This window comes from Symphodus melops, assembly GCF_947650265.1.
Source record: "Symphodus melops genome assembly, chromosome: 9".
NCBI lineage: Eukaryota > Metazoa > Chordata > Actinopteri > Labriformes > Labridae > Symphodus > Symphodus melops.
The window spans coordinates 21,996,124-22,017,353 of NC_136699.1; the positions used below are offsets into that span (position 1 = coordinate 21,996,124).

At 40.7% G+C, this 21,230-nt stretch overlaps 3 protein-coding genes across 6 annotated transcripts in view; all 3 read right to left on the bottom strand.

Moving 5' to 3' along the window:
- Positions 1-787: 787 nt before the first annotated feature.
- Positions 788-6,277, bottom strand: fnta (farnesyltransferase, CAAX box, subunit alpha). Of its 2 annotated transcripts, none has more exons than XM_079353066.1 (9): positions 6,087-6,277; positions 5,659-5,744; positions 4,778-4,892; positions 4,396-4,500; positions 4,107-4,233; positions 2,691-2,839; positions 2,418-2,480; positions 1,479-1,671; positions 788-1,317 (listed from the first exon to the last, which is right to left on the bottom strand). In XM_079353066.1, the coding sequence occupies exons 1-9, from the start codon at positions 6,200-6,202 to the stop codon at positions 1,159-1,161; spliced, it is 1,113 nt and encodes a 370-aa protein (XP_079209192.1). In that variant the 5' UTR covers positions 6,203-6,277; the 3' UTR covers positions 788-1,158. The 2 variants fall into 2 exon arrangements, with proteins under 2 accessions (XP_079209192.1, XP_079209193.1); XM_079353067.1 differs by lacking the exon at positions 6,087-6,277 and adding an exon at positions 5,963-6,039.
- Positions 6,278-7,380: 1,103 nt separating this feature from the next.
- aup1 (AUP1 lipid droplet regulating VLDL assembly factor) lies at positions 7,381-16,291 on the bottom strand. The gene is made up of 12 exons (XM_079352974.1): positions 15,983-16,291; positions 14,955-15,092; positions 14,049-14,199; positions 13,113-13,300; positions 12,333-12,405; positions 11,111-11,184; positions 10,728-10,794; positions 9,973-10,075; positions 9,736-9,873; positions 9,009-9,148; positions 8,148-8,236; positions 7,381-7,735 (listed from the first exon to the last, which is right to left on the bottom strand). The coding sequence occupies exons 1-12, from the start codon at positions 16,021-16,023 to the stop codon at positions 7,690-7,692; spliced, it is 1,248 nt and encodes a 415-aa protein (XP_079209100.1). The 5' UTR covers positions 16,024-16,291; the 3' UTR covers positions 7,381-7,689.
- Positions 16,292-17,001: 710 nt separating this feature from the next.
- The window catches only part of LOC306829473 (uncharacterized protein), a 30,173-nt gene continuing 25,944 nt past the window's right edge, over positions 17,002-21,230 (bottom strand). The window contains exons 11-17 of one of the 3 annotated variants that reach the window (XM_079352519.1): positions 20,241-21,228; positions 19,904-20,007; positions 19,382-19,529; positions 18,574-18,692; positions 18,417-18,474; positions 18,111-18,148; positions 17,944-17,984 (exon numbers count right to left, since the gene is read on the bottom strand). In XM_079352519.1, the coding sequence (XP_079208645.1) occupies positions 18,141-18,148; positions 18,417-18,474; positions 18,574-18,692; positions 19,382-19,529; positions 19,904-20,007; positions 20,241-21,228 (1,425 nt within the window). In that variant the 3' untranslated portion in view covers positions 17,944-17,984; positions 18,111-18,140. Of the gene's footprint in view, positions 18,149-18,416; positions 18,475-18,573; positions 18,693-19,381; positions 19,530-19,903; positions 20,008-20,240; positions 21,229-21,230 lie in introns of all 3 variants that reach the window. The other 2 variants (XM_079352517.1, XM_079352518.1) reach the window with 2 other exon arrangements.

Genomic DNA, 21,230 nt, shown 5'->3' on the forward strand with positions numbered 1-21,230 from the left:
GCACGATCCTGTTAGTCAAAGAAATCAAACACTAGCACCAAAACACAGCAGCCATTGTCCTCCTGTACTTAATAACATCGTGGCCTGCAAACTGAAATGGGTAATCGAAAGGTGTTTGGATTGGTGCTGTGTTGAATTAGTCATTTTGTTCTTGGATTTTACCACTATCGGGAACATTGTGGTTCAAGCAGTGCTTGAGGTGATGCAGCAGGTACTCATTTCTTTTGTTTAGAAACCTGAAACAGTATTTGTATTTCTATTTAACAGGCTGGATTGGGTTGAGGGTCATTTTGTCAAAGGCTCATACTCAGTCCAAGTGTCCGTTTCATAATCATGCAGAATTGATGCAAAATGACCAAGTGTTTTAGATATGTAGGGTTGAGGCAAAAGACTTTAAAGTGAACTTGAAAATAAGAGGGTCTTCAATCAGGGAAGGTGAGACTTCCCTCTCTAATATTTTGTTTTTGGAAGAGCTGAAATTGCAACTGCTGTCAAAGCAACAGCTTGGTAAAATCTGGAGGGATGTATTGTGTTTGTTAAGTCAGCAGAAGTAGAAACAGCTACATCGAGCAGAGGGAATCTACGAGACAAGGCTGCATCAATACGTGACCTGAGTTCAAACTGCTTCACCGGTAAGTTAAAGTTGTCTTCTGGCAGCAAAGCAAAGATGGCCAAAGACAAAAAAACTCTGCCCAATATCAAGTGGCTCATAATACACACTTTATATTTCTTATTAATCAGCAGGGTGAGGGACTGTGGTTAAAAAAGAAGGACCGATTTCAAAGAGTGAAAGACAAACACATTTATTACCAATCAAAACAAAGAGCGACTTAAAACTCTAACGGTGATATCAGACATGTTTCAATCATCTCATTAGTATGTAGTTCTTTCAAGTGAAAGACCAAATGTAACATGATACACCTGCCAATACTATGTTAAAAAAGAGCTTAGCTTTTCTGTTCCATGTTATGGACTACTGCTAAAAAGGAAATGTCAGTTTTTATTAGCATCCATCTCTTTATTTTAACAATGCTGATCGCTCATTAGTGATTAACCTTCACTCATACAATATACGGTCATATCAAACTCAGGGGTTGCTTCTCTTGACAGATTGATGAAACAGTGCAGAGGCAACAATAGAGCATGGCTTAAGGAGGTCTAGCTCACTGCCGGTTTCCCAGATGGAGGGACAGGAACGTCTGCCGTGGGCTCATTGGAGGGAACCCTGACTCCACATTTGTTCTTTAAAGAACGTCCCAGAAACAGCCAGTACTCCTTGCGGATGGTGTCTTTCTCATGTGCCAGAAGTTCACAAATCTTCATGTTGGAAGGGTGGTGGTGGGGGAAACACAAGGAAAGTCAGGAAATAGTAGCAAAGTTTTCAGTTAGCAACAATAAAAAACACCTTAAAAAAAATGGACAACTTAGTGTCTGAATCTTAATCTGCAACATTTTCAAGGTTCTATACGTTAACTTACTTCTAGAGCCTTTTGTAAAGTTTCCTGTATTTCTTCCTCCTCCACATTCTCTTTTTGGTTGCTGCTTTCCAAAGCGTCCTCATAGCAATCAAACAGAAAAGCGAGAAGATAAGTTGAACAATGCGTCTCCTTCATCTCCAGGATCCTTTGCAGCAGCCCTGGCTGAGACGACAGACCTCTGTCCTGCAGCATCCTGGGAAGATCGACAGGCGGTCACTCTGGTTTGCTAATCATAACAGTCTTCACTTGTTTTATCTGACAATCGCAACACATAGTCCTGTGTCCGATTTTAGTCATGTTATTTTTTATCTGGCACAATGATGGTGAATCATTCCTTTGAACACTTCTACAAACGTGGACTAACAGTTTCTACACGGCTTTTCGGCAGTTCATATTTACTGCTGTGAGACATTACTGGATATTTAAGGTTTGCACTTTTTGCCTCTCACAAAGTGGTCAGAACATGACTCTTTTTTCAAAAAGTTTCACTATTGGTTCTGAAATCACAACAAGTGAGCCTGATATTGGAATCGATTAATGACGAAGCAAAACAAAGAGAGTGCAGAATAACATCAGCTGCACAGAACAACGATGGAAGGTGTTCAATGAGACCTCAGACCGAAAGCTTTGCAACTAAATCAGAGAAACATAGCAGACATCTTTCTCTCTCTCTCTGATCCCCTGTAGAGAACTCGAGACACTAATGAGATGGGGAGAGAGCAAAGTACACAGTCCACAGTTTATTGATCTCAGACGACGCTTTTATACAGATAAAAATAAACTCATCAGAAAACATACTTAGTCACAAACATAAATATAGTGCATGTGTGAGAAACAATTAATTCCCTACAATAAAGTCTCCAGGGTTAACGATTCGGGATGAAAGATCCAGAATTCAGGCGAACAAAATCCCTTTACCACTGAAAAATGACACCTCACCCTTTCAAATAGTTCCATGCACTTTCATTGTGGGGAGCCTTCCGGATCTGCTTCAGGCAGTACCTGACACAAAGAGATGACACAAATGTATGCAGTTAAAACCAGAGTTAGTTAAAGCTAGTTTAGCTCAATACACCAAGAGGCATGTTGGCTTTTGGTGCTACGATGCAGATCTCAATCTGCTGCACATTTTGACCTTTTAAACCTCCCAGCTTTTGAGGAAAGGGGGTTGAAAAACTTGACAAATTTATTGTCCAAACAACAAACACTTACTGAATCTCTCTCTCTACTATGGCTGGGTCAGAGAAGCCTGTGGTGTGAGAAATAACAAAATGTCTCTGGTTCCATGACGAGTTATTCCTCACATCTTCTTCCAAAAGATTTTCCACAAACTCCAGCTCGTGGTCCCACAGTTTGTACTCCTGGAATAAAAGATAAATGAGGCATGTATGGGCAACAATTTTCTTTTATTATTATTTATTTTCATTATGCTGCGGACTCCTTAAAGGCAGGGTCGGTCATTTTCGAAAAATAGCATGATTTTGAAAGTAGCATCCTCTCCGTTCGCCGTCTGCACCCCCTCCCCTCTGTGCTCCCTCAAAAGCCCCGCCCCTCACTTACATGCACTAGTGCCATTGGTCTAGAAGCTGATTTCAGCTCATGCGTGCATGGGATAGAGAGGCTTGATTGGTTTACAAAACGTGGTCGAGCGTATCTGGACAAAATTACCTACCCTACCTTTAATACCGTTGACATGACAAGGGGACATTTTTTGAAAAATCCATTTTTACAGTGTTTTTAAACATTAATTTGGGTCACCTGAGTGTCTATCAACCCACATTTGAAATAAATCCATCCAGTCATTTTGCTCAGTTTGTGACATCACAAGTTGGATTCTGGTAAGAAAACACCCTCTCCTCTCCTGGTATCTCCTCTTCCAGCCGAGAGCAAAACTTTTGTGCAGGTCTGCCACTTTTATTGTCTCTACAGAGGAGTGACATCTACAGGGGAAACGCAGGGTGGTCTCATTGTATTTAAAGAGACACACACCAAAACGGAGCATTCTGAGAGAGCTGGTTTACTACACAAACCTCCTCTGCTGCTTAATTCATGTCTTGTTTGGACCAAAGTACAGCACAGATGTTTCATTTAGAGCACAGGGGACTGTTTGAAAGGTGAAGGTTTATCTAAATCCTTTATCACAGTAAAATACTAAATGGATTTCAGCCTTTATAGTTCTTTTCTAGTCTTCCGACAACTCAAAGCGCTTTTACACTACTACGCATTCACACTGATGGTAGAGGCCGCTGTGAGAAGTGACCATCAGAAGTAACTAATCCATTCATACGCCGCTGACGAAGCAGCTGGAGAAATTCAGGGTCAAGTGTCTTGCCCAAGGACACATCTGACATGCTACTGCAGCAGCTGGGGATCAAACCCTCAGCCTTCAGGTTGAGAGTTCACTCTCCCACTGAGTCGCAGTCTCATACTCTGATGATGTTAGAGATACACTTGACAGCTGAGCAGTGGGTGACAGCTGCTCGAACTGTTGCAGCATCTAAACAGGCTGTGTGTCTGAGCTGCTGGAAAGCTACCCCTTTATTGGTGGGCAGATTTGAGTTGTTTTTTTACTCATGTAAGAGACATGTTCTATAGCTATGGAAATTGATAATGCAGTGAAAGAAGTACCTGGATGACCCACTGCCTGTGCTGCCAGGCGTGGTAGTTCTTTGCATCTTGACTGAGAATGTCTGCGATGAACTCCAGTTCTTCTGAGGGGTCACTCAACCACTCTACCACCATCCGTCTGTGATGCCTGGGAGAGAGGAGTAAGCTCTTATTTCATCTCCAACCACTCTTATGTCATCACTTACATTTGCTAAAAAAAAAAACAATAACACATGCAGCAAGGACCTGATCATTAATATTTGCTCGATATACATTTGCTAACTAAATACATCAAAACATACTCACTCACCAGACTTGGTAGTTTTTGGGCTGCTCCTCTATGATAGCCGTAATGTATCTCATTTCCTCTCTGAGGTCCTTAGAGAGGGCTTGCAGCAGCACTCGCCTATAGTGCCTACACATTTAAAAAACAAAGAACTGTTTAATGAAGAATGGAGATAGAGCATGAGCATTGTTAATGTCATAAAAGCTAATGCAAAGTGAGACTGTGTTCACTTTGTGCATGAGTCACATCTCTATCCGATCAGACAGTGGATTGATGTACGTTTGTTTGAAACCTCTTCAATATGTGATGGGCAGTAATAGTTCTAATTGGAAATTGCCACTCTCGTGTTCCCTAACATGTTTACAAAATCAAATACTAGAAAACAGAAAATCTATTTGTTGCTCACCAAACAGTGTAATTGGCCGCATTCAGCTCGATGGCCTCTGCAGTTAAAGTGAAGGCCCGCTCGCTTTTTTCATCATTCTTCAAGAGTGCACGGAAATAGTCATACACATCTGCAACTGTTGGAAAAAAACAACCCCGATGATTATTAGTGAGATCGAATGTAAGCTGTTATTAGGGCTGCAAAGGGTTTGAAAGTTTCCGGTAAATCTCCGAAATTAGAAACTTTCCATGGGAATTTATGAGAATTAACGGAAATTGAAGGTAATTTAATCGAACTGTATCATATGCATGCATAAATCTAAACATTTTGTTTTTTCCTCAGCAGACCATCCATGCAAAATAATACAAAACATTTCAACAGATTTACTTCACTTTTAAAAAAATATTACCCCATACTGTCATCAAAACTGACTTCACTATGTAATCCACGGGCTAAAATGTGTGGTTTCAATACTCTTGTGCTCTGGGCTCAAAGCTTGGTCCAGGGTTCTAGAAATCATCTGCACATGTGATGGTGGAGTGCAAAGTGCATGAAGGGGGCGTGGCCTCAACAGCCCTGCAGTAAACTGTGTGATTGAGGAATAGCATATTCAAGTGTACACATTAAATCTGGCAATATTATTCAAGATTATGCTAAAATTAATTTTCCTCAACTTTATTTAAGTTTCCTGTTAAGGGCCATCCTTCAATGTTGTAAATTCCCAGCTTATTCCAATCAATTCCCATTAAAAGCTTCCAACTTACTCTAGCTGTTATAGAAAAAAAAACCTTCTAGTAACACGAAGCAAATCTATTGATGACAAAAAGAAATTATAATTTTCCTCGACCCTCATAAAAACTATGGTTGTGTTTTCCATGCAGTTCGTCTTCCAACAAACTCACACTTCTCTGAGTAAGCGATCTTCACAACAGGATTTGGTCCATCATCCTGGGGTACAGGTTCCAGGTCGGCCCACTCCTTTCTGTCTCTGAAACAACAAACACATTTTCTTTCCAGCTTCGTTTGCGACCCACCTTTGGGTACCAACCCACCAGTTAAGAACCACTGGCCCTGAAGGAATTGTTTTCAGCTATCATTTGTCTTCAGTCTAATTTTGTAAAACAAATCGAGAATCGTATCGTGAATCGTATCAAATGGTGAGTTGAGTGAATCGTTACATCCCGAATAATTATTTTCTAAACTCACTGAAGTGACTTCAAACAAGATCCTCTCAAACAGACCGTTTCCATGGTTATTATACCAGGAAACGTCTCCGATAGCTCGTGAGCTAAGTACCCAAACATTCACGGAAAGTACAACAGAGCAGTACCTGTAAAATAAATATCGAGTCGGGTCATTAAAGAAATCATCTTCAGTCTCTACATCAAAGTCTTTATCATCTTTAACCTCCACAGGTTCGTCTAAAGTTTCCTCAACACCTGACATGATGAGCTCAGTAACTTAGCTTAATCGTGCTAGCCCACCGGAAAGGGAAACACGTACATCCGGTGTAGCGAAAACGGACCCTTCAGTGGCTGCAGGAGAAATGTGTTTTAAAACCGACATAGCTTTGTTTGAAAAATGATATCAAAATACCGCCCCGAATTACTAATATTTATTTAGTTTTCTTTATTTCGAATATATTTATATTTTACTTTGCTTTTTATTTGTTTTGCAAATCTAGTTTCACACTTATATTTTTGTTAGGTTTCGGGTGACTTTGTGGGCACCTGAAGTTATATACGGAGGTGAGGCAGATACAGGACCAAGATACACTTTGGTAGGCCAGTGTTTGTTTGTTTTTACCAGCGTGTAAGGCAGCAGGAGGCTTCATTTTTAAAATATATCTTTTTTGCTTGCTTTTGACCAACTAAACCATCAGAAACAGATCTACACTGATATTCAACAGGCAAGTATAGGGGGGCCTAAAAGGCTGTCAAACTTTACACCAACAATTTCCAATGATGACAGATGGAATCTCCCTGAGGAGGGGTGACAGCACATACCCTGCATTGTTTTTTTTTTTTTAAATAGGAACAGAGAACTTAACAAAAAGAACACTGATCAGATCTTTTTACCACCTCCCAACCATTTCATTTTGTTTCATAGATGAAGACTTTTTTAGAAAAATATCCACTACAAATAGACTTTGTCCAAACTCAAGAATACTTTATTTCAAGCGTGTTACTGTTATCTTTGATAGATACATTTTCACTAATCAAACCACTTACCATTACTGAGCAAACTCCAGTCACTATGTAGTCTCTCTGGTGTAGTCTCGTCTTCAACAAGTTATGGATTTCTTCATTGAACTATAAAATTAGTGAATATTGTTTTTGTATAAATGTACACTGCTCAGTCACTGATGCACAAACTCCATATATGCCTCTGGCTCCCTCTTGAGCCACAATCTGGTTGCTTTGTTTTCAGAGTGAACGTACTCAAGCATTAGCAACTTCAGAGACAAAAAAATAACAAGTAGTCACTCTTCAGGTTTACAACTGAAATATTCAGCCTTAAGATAACTCAAATGTACACAAAAGTCTAATTGGTTTTATGTCTCATAAAGAGCACTCGGCACTTGAGTCAATTGTCCTAACAAAACAGCATCACTTGCAAATGTCTACGGTCAAGCTGAACTTTATTTTCATTGACATTTCTGGACATTATAAAAATAAATAGATGATTCACAGTCAGTGGATCATAATACAAATTGATATCAAAATTATGTACCAGTCAGAATGAAGAATAAAACATGCAGTATCGCCTTTCCATGAATGTTTATGCTCTAAATACTTCTGTTATTTGCATTAAACAAAATCTGTCTTTTAATGAAACCTGTCGACAGAATATAAAAATCACCATTCAAATAAGAATGCTATGCAAGTTGAATAGTCTTCTCTGACTAGTTGATGGCTTGACCCAAAGTGTGCTTAATGAGTGTCCTCTTGATCCAATCCATGTTTTTCAATGTAGCGTCTAAATAAGAGAGAGAAAAAGTAAAACCAGAAGTCAGTGTTGAGTTCACTATGATACTAAGTATTCTCTGTTAGACACACACACTTCATTACACCTTTCTTGTTTAAAGGGGTTTTTCACAAAGTATACAGTACATTTGAATTTACTTTCCCTGTTGGAATACTTTTTTGAATTAATTCAAAGACCTCAGGCTCCCCCCCCCCAAAAAGGGCATCTAACTTTCCAAAAATAATGAACTTAAATAATTTTTACTTAATGAGTCAAGAAATGTTTCATCAATACAATAATTGTTTTTTTAATCAAGGCTGACCTTTGTTGCATTTCTGCTGCAACCTTTAACTAGATTTCGCTGCTCTTGCATATTATTAAATATCTTAATCATGTATTAAAGCTAAAGACAGTGAACCCTTACCTTCTTGCAAAATTATACAGTGCTTCTTTTCTCTCTTGGAGAGACAAATGTCTATCAGTTGGCGATCTCCCAAAAGCTTTGGCAGCAGGCTGTGGATGAAAAGACATTTATAGATTAGGATAGATCCAAAGCCCCGTTTCCACACAGCAGTCCGGTACGGATCAGTACAATTTGGTACGGTTTGGTTCGATTAAGCCTGATCCCGTTTGCGTTTCCACAGCCACCCGTGCCCTATTTGGTAGGCGGCGTGTAAACCGGATGCCGATAGCTGCTACGTAATAGCATCATGCGATAGCAGCTAACCGCTAACTAATAAATTTAACAATAGGACAAAAACGCAACATCCAGCAGTTCATCCACTTCATTGGCATGTAACTCTTTATTACAAAAACTCAATCAAGCTTTGTTTCAGAGAAGGCTGTGTGCAGCGAGGAGAAATACAGACGTAAACAATCAGCTGTGTTACTGTCAATGGTTTAAACAAGGTAGAATTTTGTTTGCCAACGTCACACAGGAAGTGACTATTCGTTGGACCAATCAGCGGACTGCAGTGTTTAGCTCCAACTTTTCTGGTCGGCTTGATATTCTTGCCACCCCAACGGAAGGGTCCCAAAAAGTGGGACGGTAGGGATCGGTTATTTGGGAGCCTTTCCCGCAAAATGCGCGCCGTACTGAGCCGGACCGCTCGGTGGAAACGGGGCACAAGTGGATTCATGGATTTGTTCTTAAATGTCACCTGAGCAATGTAGAAGTTCACTTCAAATCCCCAAGTTTAATTATTTACATGTAAGTCTAGAAGTCGTTTCGTGAAACCTTCTACATTTAGGGAGCTGAGGTGGTTGAGCGCAATAAATCTCAAACCTTTAAGGTGGAAGAAGAACCAGACAAGTAGGAGCTGTTCCTTGAAGGCCCCAATGTTGACGTCCCAGTTGCTTCCATTTGGGTTTCCTCCTTGTTCTCAAGCAGGTTTGTTATGGTTGTGTCAACACAGTTGGTTTTTGCTGCACACAATTAAAAACAAACAGTAAGTGCATGACAATTCCCTGGGTAGCCGTGCTTTATAAGGCCATGTGTCCACCAAGCTGTTTTTTCTGAGTGCCAGCGTGTTTTTCAAATTGTTTTCAATGAGTACAGAGCGTTTCAGTAGCAGCACGGGGCCGCCAGGAGACGAAGCTCAGCACTCGGGCTCTTTTTTGTGCGGCGCCTTTTTTGTGCGTCCACCCGAGTGCACCATGTATGATATTCCTTGAATTCTTGCAACCTTGGGATCATGTCCACATCCTCTTCTCTGCAGGTCTGATCAGGAAACAATCTAAAATAAGCCATAGAGCTCAAAGTAATGGAGCAGTCTCGGTCATACAGAGACAGGAGGAACGTGCATTGCTTTTCTTCTCAGCATACACGCACTTTAGGCTCGTGCTCCCGATTTCACAGCCAGCACTTTTCTGCCCGGAAAAAAGGCGAGGAATACACAGGGCCCAAATGTTTTCATGTGAAACAATATGTCATTGAGACAGTAAATAACAGAAGAACAGACATTGAGCTAACATCATAGGGTTCGGAGGCAACAATAGAATTGGACACCTACCTAAGTCCTTTGAGATTACATTCATCGGGACATGAGGCAACACGTCCTTCACCTGTTGGGCCATTTTGGCAATCCTTCGATCATCTGTGCCCAAACTCTGGACCATGAAGCCAAGGCCAATAGAAGCAGGTCTGACATCTAAAGCAGGAAAAAGACAAGCTGACATCCCTTCAAAATAGCAACCCTACCAGCTGAATTCCTTCAAGAGTATTATACTCAGTCATTTCATTGACTTACTTGATGAAGCTTGTGGTAACGTGTGCCTTTTCCTTTTGGCGTGCTCGGCTTTATCAGCTTTTGTGATCTTGGTGGATACCAGGCCAAGTTCGCTGGCTAGTAGCTGCAATCAAAGTCAGATAGGAGCACATTTTAAAGTACAACTGCAGGAGAAAAGCAGGCAGATTCAGGACATCCAACAAATGCAACAATGCTCTGCTTTGAGGAAACAATCTGAGGATTAGTAAATTCCCTGTACAGCTTAGGCAGATCACCGTATGGGCAAGTGCCTTGGGCTTGGGTTTTTTAGGAAAGGAGAGGGACAGTCCATGAAAGAGCGAGGTCACAAACAGCTTTTTCTACATGACAACTGGAACTACAAACTATTTGATATTAAAAAAAGGAATGACCGTTAACTTTGAGAGACTGCTCATGTGAGTCATAATGAGGAAGAGAGTTCCACATTTTGTCAACTGTTTTACCTGGTAAGATTGTGCAATCACCTCACAGGGTTATTTCAGTATTATTAAGCAATAAATAACACAATTATAAAGGAATATGTGCTGTGTGGTTTGTTGCATAGTAACAACGTGTTGCTGTGTTTGTTAGGGTGAGTTTGTGTCCAGGGCCTGAGCTCATGATAGTCCATGCTGTACAGGAATCTGTGTGTGTCGTCAAGAAATCCATGACCTGGCTGAAGATGCATTAGTTTAAATCTTTTTTCTTTGTGCCATTACCCTATGATGATTCGAGCCAACTGAACAACATTAGTTTACCTTCTGGACTTTGTTGGCAAACTCCTGCATCGACTCGTCTTCTTGTCTGGATATGGGTGGAAGCCAACTGGAATAGAGACGAAAAAAAAGCAACACAAAAAAGTTACTCTGAAAACAACGCTGATAACACAAATGTTCAAAAGCATCAACAGACGATCTTCTGATTAAAACATTCTAATTAAATCAACATTACTGAGAATATACTGAACACTTAGGGTTGTTAGGTGTTCCACAGGAAAGTGTTCATTCCTTTGTTTCTCACAGTTTCAGTAACTCAAAGCTCTATAAGAAATGTGAACACAACTGTGGCATCTTTATGGATCATTTATCTGCAGCATATTTGGACTTAATGGATGGAAATAATGAAAGAAATTATTTAGTACCTTACATGATACACTGTACATGGAGCAAAAAATGTCCACAAGAGCTCCAACAGCCAACTTGACTCAGGTGTACTCTGTGGGCAAACACAATCACGTCAGATCCTAATGTTACATTGATCATTGAAATATGTCTATACAGACAGTAGAAGAGTGTATGGATACTAAGAATGATGGCATGGGTTTAAAAATATCTCCTCCTCTCGCTGCAGCTGCAAACAGCAACACAAGGCTGTTTGACACACACTTCATTACTGTTGAAAGGGTTTTTCACAAAGTATACAGTACATCTGAATTCACTCTGATGGAATACTTTTTAAACCTCAAAACGAACAAATATCATAGAACTGTTCACATTTTCAAGATGTTGAACACAACGAAGCACCATTTGCTTCTTGCTGAGGTGTGTTGTTAGCAACGGATACGGACATGGAGCACCAGCCCAACTCCTAAACATGCTCAACATGTGGTTCCTGGTGCTGAGATGACGGTATAATCTTAAAGCAGCTCACTCTCATCTGCTTAATTCAAAGATACGTTTTGAAAAGGCATTTTAACTTTCTCCCTTCCTTATTAGGAAAGAACATTTCAGTTTTATACAGACAGTACGACTGACCCTTTGTTGGCTCTCTGATTGGCCTGCTGACCCACCAATCAGAGAGCCAACAACAATCACAGCAGCCATTGCTCAGCTACTTTTTACTTCCTGTTAGTTAAACCTCGGCATGGACCAAGTCTTTCAGCGTGACGCAGTTACTACAACAATGTTAAAAGGTGCTCGGAGTGTCTGACAGAATGATCATAATAATCAATGATCCTCATCTTAATCCAACAGAATTATTTTTAGCACTAAGAGATTTTGCCCCGGTTGGCAAGTTGTGCACATAACTCTGAACTGCATACTGGACAGCTAACGTTAGCCGCCATGACTTCATCAGACATGGATCACATTTTAAAAGTATTTTTTCTTTTAAAATGTGACCAGATTAGAAAAGAATCACATCAAGTAAAAATAAAAGTCTGTCATATCATGGGGCATCTTTAATTTGTTTCCAGTGGGAGGGAGAACAGCGCCAAGAGATTCTGTCTCACCTACTAACAGTAACTAAGGAGGGCAGGGATTGGCAAAGGGTCCAGTGTTAAATGGTCTCCTTGCACCAGTCACAAATAACATTTAAATGATCTATCCCTTCTCATTTTTGTTTACAAGTTCAATGGACTTTACCAAAGCAATCAATGGTCTGGTCACCCGTAAGGCCACAGGCTGAATGGAGTCAGTCAGGGAGAAAGGCCAGGAGCTGTGATTGAAAACATTCATTAGTTGAGAACAAGGCAAACAGTTGAAAAAGCTCAATCTGACTGAAAATGACAAAGGAGGAACAGTTGGGACTGTAAAGCCCCGTTTCCACCAAGCGGTTCAGTCTCGGTACAGCACGCATTTTGTGGCGTTTCCATAGACTAAAGTCGGGAAAGATCCCCAAAGCGATCTGTACTGTCCTACTTTTTGGTACCCTTCTGTTGGGCTGCCAAGTATATCAGTCTAACTCTAAAAAGTGGAGGTAATCACTGCAGTCCGTTGATTAGTCAAAAAGAATAGTCACTTTCCATGCAACAGCGGCATACACAACCCCGCCGTGTTTAAATGGTCGATTGTTTATATGTCTGTATTTCCCCTCGCGGCACAGTCTTCTCTGTATCAAAGCTGGATTGAGTTTTTGTAACAAAGAGCCACATGCCAGTGACAGAGTATATTTCCATCATTGGTTTTGTTTACTGTGTTTGGTTTTTCTCCTTAGTTGCATCCGGCTAACAAGCCGCCTACCAAAGAGGGCACGGTTGGCTGTGGAATGGATGGAAACAGGAAACAGGATCTTTACCGAACCAAACTGTACTGATCCATTCCATACCAGACCACTTGGTGGAAACGGGGCTCATCTCATCTCCATTATTTGTAATTAGTTAGTTACAAGTAGTTACATCCTCTGTAAGAAATATTAACACTAACCTGAACCTAAGCAGACCAGCACGGCCATTTGTGGTGTCCTCCTCAGGGAACAGGAGCAAAGGCGGGATACCTTCAGTGGAGCAGTATCTCTGCAGAGAGTCTTCTAACACTCCTTGGACAGACGCTGAATGGATCTCCATGAAGCCTCTGGCCCAACACACGAAGCCTGTCGAGCCCTCCAGCTGGGGCTAAAAGCAGAACAACACAAAGCAGGCTGTCCTTATACTGCACTGAACATGACAACATAGCATAAGCGTAGCATACACAGATTTCAGGCAAATCTTTTTGCATACTCGATGCATATAAATGAGATTTGAACAGCTTCATGTTGGGGTGCTGGTGGTCCAGGTTAGAATTTGACCTGTAGCATGGCGTTTCAACCCCCCCCTTTAGGGGGGGTTGAAACACAGGTAAAGGACCTTACGCTTAAGGTCCTTTACCTGCTTTTTGTAAAATGTCTCGAGATAACACCTGTTATGAATTGACGCTATACAAATAAACATTGATTGATTAAAAAAAATAATCAGAAAGCCATTTGCGATCAATGTGCACAAATCTGAACTCTGAGGAGTTTCCTCAGTTTATAACATGTAGGAGTTTCCTCCTACATGTTATTAATTGCTAATCCGTGCAGCATATCAGCATTTACCTCTCTCCCTCTCTGTGCATACATTTTATGAATACATGTATGCAAAAAGTCAGATATCTATGCTTATAAAAAAACACCTGGGCAGTACAAGCATGCATCATCCATATTTAAGAATCTTTGTGCTTTTTGAAGCAGCTCATGAATTTAAACTTTTGAGAAGTACCTGACCTTAAAGTGGAGACATAGTTGGTGAATACTGACAGGTTCAAGAGGTTTAGAACATTCTTACAAATTAAAACAATTGAACGTGGTTATCCAAAGCATACAGACACATTAAATACACTCACAGTATTGCAGGGGGTCAGGAGGTTGATTATGTTGTGGTCAAAGTCCGTCACGTGGTTGCATATGTACAGCTTGGTGTTCTTGTCTCTGGAGCGAGGGTTATTTTGTCTCACATGCATCCCCAGGACTGAGCACATGATCCTAACAATAAATCTAAAGACAGAAAAGAAATATGGACAGCTGTCTGTTTTGTTGTAATTTCGTTGCAAAAGTTTTTTACTGTGTTAATATTAATTAACATAGTAAAAAACGTAAAACTTAAAATATTAATTAATTAACAGTTTTTAGGCTGTGATGGTTTTCGGGAAAAGAAACCATCTGATTAGTTTTAAATGACTACTGTTTTTAAATGACTACTGCATGTATTTGTTTTGTGCTACTGACAGTTATTTGTAATGTCATGTTTTAATCCTGTGTGCACCTGCCCGGGGACAGCAGATGGAAACTAGCATCCGCTAAATCTGGTACAAAGCATATTTTCGTAAGATTAATGTATTTTGTACATTGTCCCTGACAAATAAACTAATAAAATAAATAAATAAAAATTGTTCTAACACACACTGAAACACTTTCAGTCACATACGCTTCTAAGAGGAGTCATAATGATTGTTGTAATCCATATAGCGCCCTCTGCTGGTGACAGAGAACTGTGGAACACATTTATAACTCAAAGGAACGATTTGACGGGTAAATGAATCTAGTAATATTGTAGCATGATAAAATCCACCGATACTGATATTCCCCTGATACGCTAATATCGGACAGTATTATTGGCAGGCTGATTAATCGGTCGGGCTCTAATGGATTTTGATGAAAAACACAACTATCATAACAGCAAAGCTGTCACACTCAAAATGCTGATTTGTGCAGAGAATTCGGTTGAACATGTGACAACATAAAATACTCACCTTCTAACAAAACTCTCTGGAAGTGCACAGCTGACCAAGAAGACATGAACACCGATAAAGATCCGTATTAACATCAAGCAAACACCCACAGGAAAGTAGACCAGCAACAGCAAAAGGATTAATGTGTCTTTGGGAAACCTGTGCAAAGACAGAATCAGAGTAACCAATAAATTGAGTCAGTGAAGGATGACAACATGATCAGACTGGAAGTCATCTAAAGCAATGATCGACATTTGATTGGAAAACCAACAGCATGTAATTCAACTGTTCATGCACTTGTATTAAACTCCCCAAATAAACCTGAGGTACGGAGAGCCTACAACCTCTATGCATGTTTTACTCGTGCACAGTTATTGAGTAATTGAAATGATGGTAGAGCCAACATCCGGGGCGTCAGTCTCTACACGTTATTACACGTGTCGCTACATGTTCGAACAGGCAAGAGACTCCTAAAATAAAACTAATGGGGGGGGGGGGGGGGGGTCCAGGTTTCGAAATTGGGAAGTCTTCCTTTGACTTCACTGTGTTCCCGAGATTTCAGAATGTAGTAACAACAAGAAGAAACAGCGTCGATAGATCAATGTAATACAATCCTTACAAGTTATATTTGTGCTAAACGTTGATGTGCGTCGATTCATAGTATGTGAACATTAACAAAACATATTTTGATACCCAGGTTATGACGATTGTTTGTATGTCGTAGGTCGGGAATGTCATTCTTTTGCTAGTTTCCGACTTGAGCAGGTGTTAACGTGCAGAGGGGGGGTCGTAAGTTTAGTCACCATAATCACATCATCATCATAACAACATCATGCATAATACACATTCAAAATAAACAAACTGTTAGGTCTGTTAGCTTCCTGTTTTATAAAGCTGATGTCTTTTAGCAGCGTTAGCTCGTAAATGAAAGACGTCAAGGATACTGCCCAAAATGCGATCCAACAGAATAAACACTAAACAAGGAAACATCTGTGGCTAACTCGTGTCTGCTGGAGATCACAGTAACCTGGTGCTGTTGGCTGACTTACCGACGAAAGTCAAACATGTCTTCAACCCCCCGAGTCTCCATGTCTTAATGCTAATGCTAAGAAAACAACCTGAATCCAGACGATAAATCGGTCATAACGTCAGCGACAGCACGTTTGACGTCCTGGCACTGAAGTGCCACCTTACGTTCTCTAAATTGACTAGAGGGATTGTAGTCAAATAGTTTCGGTAACCTATTACTGCAACTTTGATATAATAGTTTAGCAGTCGTTCATATCGGCCGCAATGCTAGCCGCACAAATCTTGAAGCCTTCTTCTTCTTCTTCTGATTCATTTTTGGCAGGCTCCAATATCTTCTTCTTCTTCTCTCGGCTGGCGGATTGTTAAACATACATGCTGCCACCTACTGTACAGGAGGTGGTCGAAATGAAACGTTTGTGCACAGCAAAAGTGGTTTGTGACCCTGTATAAACCAGCTCTCACAGAATGCTCTGTTTTGTGTCTCTTTGAATGCAATGCACTTGACTTTGTTAAAAGACAAAATAAGGGATAAGCTTGTTGGAAGATCCACACTGAGTAGAAGAATTTGAACTTTCTAAGTTGGGAAGTCAATCTTGTGTGTTCCTGTGATTTCAGTTCAGAAAATCTGAATTTAGCAAGAGCAAAAAAAAAAAAAACAGTGTTGATACTACGAGGACGATCAGTGAAATGCAACTGTTACAAGTTATATTTGAGCAATACATCAATTAATAATAGTAGCATGTGAACAAAACATACGGCAACATTTGGCCCCCCATGTTATGACAATTCAGATATCATGTTGGTAAGTCGGACACCCAACTATTTTCAGAGTTTCTGAGTTGTTCTGACTTGAGCAGGTGCCAATGTGCACTTATAACTTTGAAACTAATTTTTCCAATTTGTCCGACACCACTTGAATGCACCATCATTTCAGCTCCTTTTTCTACATCTTCTATTGAATGTAATCCTGTTTGAACCCTTTTCATAACATTCTTCCAAAATGTGAGCATGTATGATGGCCACACGAAGTAACACAATGTCAGATAAAAAAGAGAAAGGGTTTTATTCATCCGGAAAATCATTCGTCAGTGTATCTTTATTATATGACCACATCTTGTGATGAAAGAAGACTCTTTATAAGTTTGCGTTATTGCTTACCTGAAAGGCTCAGTGATATCAGGTGAAATCTGCAGTGACTCAATTAAAAAAACTCAACAAAACTTCTGCCAGATTACCGGTGTTTTATCACATTAAGGCACTTTATAACTTACTTTGACTTTTATACAAAATCATCCACTTCCAAGACACAATAATATTTGGTCCTACCTTGTAGTTTTGAAAGCATAACTGTGCAATTTAAGGAAGAATTTTAACTGAGCCTCTTTAATGTGAGAGATTGTTTCTAAAACAACAAAGGTTAGAAAAAATTAGAAGAAAGGTAAAACAGAAAAACAACTCTTTGTGTACAAATGCATACAGGTCCAGCCACAGAATAGGACCAATAAACCACCCCTTCAGATCAGCTCCTCTTGAGCCTTTTTGATGGTCACTGGACAATCTGGGGCATCTCGCTCCATGCTTTGGCCTTTTTCTTGGCCAAAGCCATCCAGGGCGGCTCGTCCTGTGTGAAGGCCGCAGGAGGCAGGAAGCGCTGGGAGGAAGGGATTTGGTTCGAGAGCCCTGTAGCTCTTGAACTTGACTTTTCTGGGGCATTTCTTGATGAAAAAGGAGGGGAGGTAAGTGTTGAGCCCATGGGGTCGGGTGTCTTTGAATAGGTAGAAACATTGGAGAGTGGTGGTGGGCTAGCACAAGGAGGAGACTTTTGGTGAATATGAACCTGAGAAGGGGGTGAAAAGGAGCTTTGGGGTAGCCTGTTGAAGGTGACGGGAACATTAGGTTTCAGGTGGACAGGATTGGACAGACCATACGATGGGGATTTAGACAGCTGAGATGGCACCAGAGCTGAAGGCGAGACAGCCCTCCGTACCTCCTTGTCAACAGATGCTATGGGGTTACTTATCCCTGAGAAAGGACAAAGACGACACAAAAACAATTATTAACAATCTAAAAAGAAGAGCTTTTTCAAAATAAATTGAATGATTTTGATCTTTGTATGTGTTGATGAAGACTGGCATGAATTTAAGATACCTTTCAAATCATTTGAAAGTGCATTGAAGATTATTTATCTGCAATTAGATTGAAAGAAGGCAAAGACATCTATCCACAGAATGCAATACATGTACAGTTTGAGGTTAAACAGATATTAATGCAATAGATCAGAATAATATAAGTTATAATGGATGCTACAAAGAGAGTGGAATTGGATGTTTCTGGTTCAGAAGCAGGAGCAGGGTTTGTCCACATGAGGGGAACTGCATCAGTACAAGGTGGGCTTTTATACAACTTGTTAAATCAGCACCCCCCCCCCTGAAATGTGCATGTGTGCAGTCTGACCTTTGTTGGTAGACTCTGCAGCTTTGTCGTTGTTGGAACTCTTCATATGTCGATCCTCCTGATGAGAAAAATCAACACAACCAGTTGTTATGAGTCTCTCTCTCTCTCTGTCTCTCTCTCTCACACACACACATACACACACACACACACACATTACCTTCTTGACTGTAGTCTCAATCAGTGAGTTGTCATTATAAGTCTTCTGTTTTTGTTTGGCCACAGAGATCCAGCTTGGGGAATCAGGTTCACTAGAAACACCAGGAGTGGAAGCTGGGTCTGGATCAATCAGACAGTAAAAAGACTTTTACACTAGCGGTTAAAATCTCTTCCTTTTTCCTCATTTTAGCTCTCATTTTCAAAGGGGATATCACTTTTTTCTTTTTTTAACCCTATACTCAACCACGGCATCACACGTTTTACATCAGTTTCGAAAAGGCTGAGAAATGTTTGTATCCTCCAGCAGAGCAGGTTCTCTTATTTCCTCCCATTTACCAGAAGTGGAGAGTGGGACTGCTACAAACTGCTATGCAGGAAGCTCATCAGAGCAGCTGGGGGTTTTGATGCCTTGCCCAGTCATTGGAAGGCGCCCAGATCAACTTCCATATTATGGTCTGGGACTTGAACAGGTGACCATTGAGTTCGGTACCCAACTCCATATTCCTTTTACAGCCATGTTTAAATGAAATATGACAATAATCATCTACCTGAGGTTCAATCCAGTTGTATTCTTAATCTCAATTGTTTAGCTAACATAGGCTCATTTTAACTAACTGGATGCAGGGTTTCATTCATGTAATTTATCCTATTTGAATCATTTTGAATGTTCTCCTTGTTCAGGATAAAGAAGGTGATTTTGTATTCATTGTAAACCTAATTTCTTTTGAAATTGTAAAGAAAAATGTGGCAAGGCAGTGAAAAAGGAAGAAGACTTGTAAACGTTGTCTTTAGAAAAGTTGTTCACACACCTGAGATGTGCTTGATTTTTCCTCCTCGGTCTCCATGAAGGTCTGGTTTCTTAGGGAGTGCTGGTTTGTTGCTTGGTGGCTTTGCACTGATGGCCTGTGGCATGTCAGTCTTACTGCTGTAAGGCTGAGCCGGAGCTTCAAAGGAATGCTAAATAAAAAGTAAACAACATAAAATGTGAAAAAGTTCAGTAACTAACGTTTCTTAAGTGTCTAAATAAGTTTTTTTCCTCATGGAAGTTGCAGATAGCTGTAGACAAATCTCTGTGACAGTTTTGGCCTGAAAAAACCCCCCAAAAGCCTAAAAGTTTCTTTGGTAAAGCAATGAGGGCAACGCAACAAGAAGTGTGGCAACTTCTTGAGCAGCTCTGCTTCTGGAGGTCTTTGAGTAAGATTTGCATTAACGCCGTCTGTCCACACCTTAGCCCATATTTAGGATTGTTAATGTCACTTCTATCAAGCAGCACGGCAGCCGTAAGATGTCTTTCAAACAACACACAGTCAGAAAGAGGTGTGGGTTTTTACCTGTGAACTTTGCTCCTCTGGATTAAAGCGGTGCAGAACTGGCGTCTTTCTCAACCACACTCCAAATGGATTGTTGTTGTTTCCCTTTAACAGGGCTGAACCCTCTGCAGGAGGAAGGATGGAACAGCTTATCTGTAGTTTAACTTTAATCTAACTCCATCATCAAGCCAATCTAATGTCACGTGGTAAATTACTCTGATCTGCTTTTAGAAAAGGTACAAGAGAAGACATACTGTAACTGAACATGACACAGCTAATTCAAGTTGTCAACAAAAGGCCAAGTTCCCAAATAGAAAAATATTCATGATCTACACTTGAACATGCTCTGTGTTCTTACGTTCTGTGCTTGCAGAAGTCAAGGGGGCACAAACAGACGCACACGAGGTTAAACTGTCTTTGGCACCTTCTACAGGGAGGGATGGGAAGTGAAATTTGGTCTGATAGGAACCGCTGGATGGCTTTTTGATTTTTTCCTCCTCAAGAGCTGACGGTGGAGTTACATCATCCGGGGACAAATGTGTTTCTTCTTTGACTTTTTTTGTAGTGGTATCTAGTTCTTTTTCTGTAAATGCTGCATCATAAGAAGGCTCTTCAGAATCCTGGTAACAGCTGATAGTTTCCTCTTCCTCTGAGCTTGGAGAAAGACTCTCTTGATGTGAGTCTGGAGAGGAAAAAGAAGCCCTCAAGAAAGCCTGAGACGGCTCTGTGGCTTCAGATGTTTCATGTTCCCTTTGAATCATGCTTGTGCTTGCTACCTTATCACCTTCGTGCTCTACATCTTCTTCAGGGGGATCTGCACCAGGTTTGTTTGGTTCAACATTTTCCTCTTGGTTTGATTTGAAGTGGTCCCCTTCCACTCCACTCTCTTCCCCAATGACCCTTTCCTCAACACAGCTTTGAATCTCTTCCACTACGGCCTGATCAGCCTCTTCTAAAGGGAGTCCATCTTTGTTCCTGATTTGTGGGGCCAACACCATATTATCTTTTACCACCAAGTGTTCACCTTCATCCATGTTCTGGATGGCATTAGCATTTCTAACCTCTTCCACAGCTGCATCAGGTAACACCTTTATCACTTCTTCTGAACCCTGCCCATCCTCTTCTTCCTCCGTGCTATCTTTATTCCCCTCCACTTCTTCAACATCTTCTTTTCTATTGTCTCTTCTCCTTTCCTCCACCTCTGGTGCCATCTCCAGCTTTAGTGTGTCCTCACGTCCATTGCTCTCATCTGGTTGTACTCGGTTGATTGTGTTATCTGTGAGCACATCATTTTGCTCCACTGGTTGAACGTCCTCTCCCTCCCTGTCCTCTCCCTCCTCTTCTGGCT